The sequence below is a fragment of the Aythya ferina genome (assembly GCF_964211825.1).
Source record: "Aythya ferina genome assembly, chromosome: 7".
NCBI lineage: Eukaryota > Metazoa > Chordata > Aves > Anseriformes > Anatidae > Aythya > Aythya ferina.
The window spans coordinates 20,191,827-20,193,997 of NC_140302.1; the positions used below are offsets into that span (position 1 = coordinate 20,191,827).

At 38.1% G+C, this 2,171-nt stretch overlaps 1 protein-coding gene across 1 annotated transcript; it reads right to left on the reverse strand.

Annotated features, from left to right (window-relative positions):
• Positions 1-212: 212 nt before the first annotated feature.
• CH25H (cholesterol 25-hydroxylase) lies at positions 213-1,745 on the reverse strand. Its single transcript, XM_084526222.1, has one exon. It carries the CDS (start codon positions 1,601-1,603, stop codon positions 779-781), a length of 825 nt encoding a protein of 274 aa, XP_084382348.1. The 5' UTR covers positions 1,604-1,745; the 3' UTR covers positions 213-778.
• Positions 1,746-2,171: the final 426 nt, after the last annotated feature.

The window sequence follows — 2,171 nt, forward strand, 5'->3', positions numbered from 1 at the left end:
CAGTTTCTACCAAATCAAGAACTATTTAAAAATAACATGATTCTGGAGGGGAAAAAAAAAAAAAAAAAAAGGGACTCACTTTTGAAACAATATGACAACATTTTAATAAGAAACCCTGATGTCTGAAACTGAAATAAACTACACCTCTGCAAAAGAAATCATACATGTTCGTAATATGAACAGAGGAATGAATAACATGAAATGAAACACAATTTTAAAAGAATGAGCATATTTATTTCCTGTTCAAAACAGACAGCACATCAGGATTTATAATATAAATATAAAAATTATCACACAGTCAGAAAACTAGCTTTGTTTGGCAGCATTTTTTTTTTTTTTTTACAATCAGTGTACAATAATATGCTCTGGCAGGTTAAACTCCACAAAATCCATGCTGTGTACCTTCTCTGTTTACATCTTACAGCAGTAAGATAATTTTTTCTGGTGTATGTATAAAACATCATACATAATACAATACATGCTTTATGAAAGCTGAAAAGAAGGAAAGAAGAGAGAACGTACATCTCTTAATGCTTCCCTTACACCTATGACTCAAACAAATTTAAGTAACATATTTACTATGGCTTTACAGTCATATAACATAGGAAGTTCCATGTATGCATACAAATACATATATATTAAAAGGATTTGTTATAAATAGCTATGGACTTTATAAGTAGCTTCAAATATACAATCTTCTGTATGTCATTGAAAAATTAATGTCCCAGTTTAGTTTATCATAAAAAAAAAAAAAGAGTTCATCCACAGGCGAATATTCTTAACTAGAATGTGACTCTGTGAATGTCCCAAAGAGTCTGTCCCAGTGGGTGAAGTAAGGAGCATAGTTTGACTTGAATTTCAGATGATGGAGATCGTGATGTGGTGCTCCTCCATACCAACCAAATGGCACAAGTCGGTGAGTTGACCATGGAAGGTCATATCCTGAATGGTCCTCCACTGACAGCCAGATATTTACAAGGAAGAAAATCATTTCTGTCAAAGGATGACATCCAAGGAGCAATGGATTGATGGCAGCGAAGAATCCCAGTGACAGCAGTTCCCACACACTGGAATACTGTGTAGTAAGAGCAAATGTTGATATGTGCTTGTGATGCACCTTGTGGAAGGTCTTGTAGAGCCACGGCACTCTGTGATGAAGCAAATGCCACAGGAAATACTCAAAATCAAACAGCAGCAGGCAAATTACTACTTGCAGCAGGACCTCGGGCAGCTCTGGAGCTATCACCGGTAGATTCACTGGTTTCCAGTACCAGTGAAGAAATGTCACGGGGAAAATCCAAACCACATGGTGATACGCACTCTGAATAATGCAAGGCACCATCATTCCAAGAGTTGGATAGTTCTGCGGCTGGATTTTGTATTTTCTCAAGTTTGGCAGTCTAGTGCTGAAAAAGTCCAGTGCAATATATGGAAGACAGAAAGCCATGTATGCTGTAAAAGAAAACAGCACTGGAAAAAACGGTGAATTGATCAATGGCTTTTTTGCTGTGACAAAGTCCCAAAGAAACTGAAGGCACAGCCTGTCCTGCTGTCTGTCCATTGCGTAGCAGTGCAGCACTCCGTCCGGCACGCTGCAGTTCATGCTGATTGCTGTCTGAGACTCTCTAAGTCCTGCAAGCCTTTATCTAGGCTGCTCAAAGGAAAACTCCGCCCAGTCAGAAATTCTCCTTACTTAGCTTGGTAATACGTAGCGTTAAAGAGGAAGTTCCCTTTCCTGTTGTACAGAAGCGGTGTAATGCATTACAGTCTCAGAACAGAATTAGCCAGCCAGGGTAATCACTGAAACTTCACAAAAGGCTTGCATGGTAGGAAAAAATTAGAAATGCAGAACTCTTCAACAATGGATTTCAGAGAAAGAGGGTAGGAATACTTTCCACTCCACTTACTACATCCACTTAAAAAACTGGTATTTTACTCATTTAAGTTATACTATCCTTTGTTATCCTTTTGCCCTTAAATGTGAGGAAACTTAACCTACCATTGATTTTTTCTGCTACCAAAGATGCATTATGTACCTAAGCTCCAGGTCTGACCCATGGATGTTTTGTGGCTAATGGATGTGTGCAAACACATGTTTTTCTAACAAGCTCTTTGGTTTAAAATAGGCTAAGTCGAAATCTTAGTATAACATACACCATGCTTCCAGCCTG

Bases quoted from the DNA above. Each gene is read 5' to 3' on its own strand.
- CH25H (XM_084526222.1), bottom strand. From the start codon at position 1,603: ATGAACTGCAGCGTGCCGGACGGAGTGCTGCACTGCTACGCAATGGAC.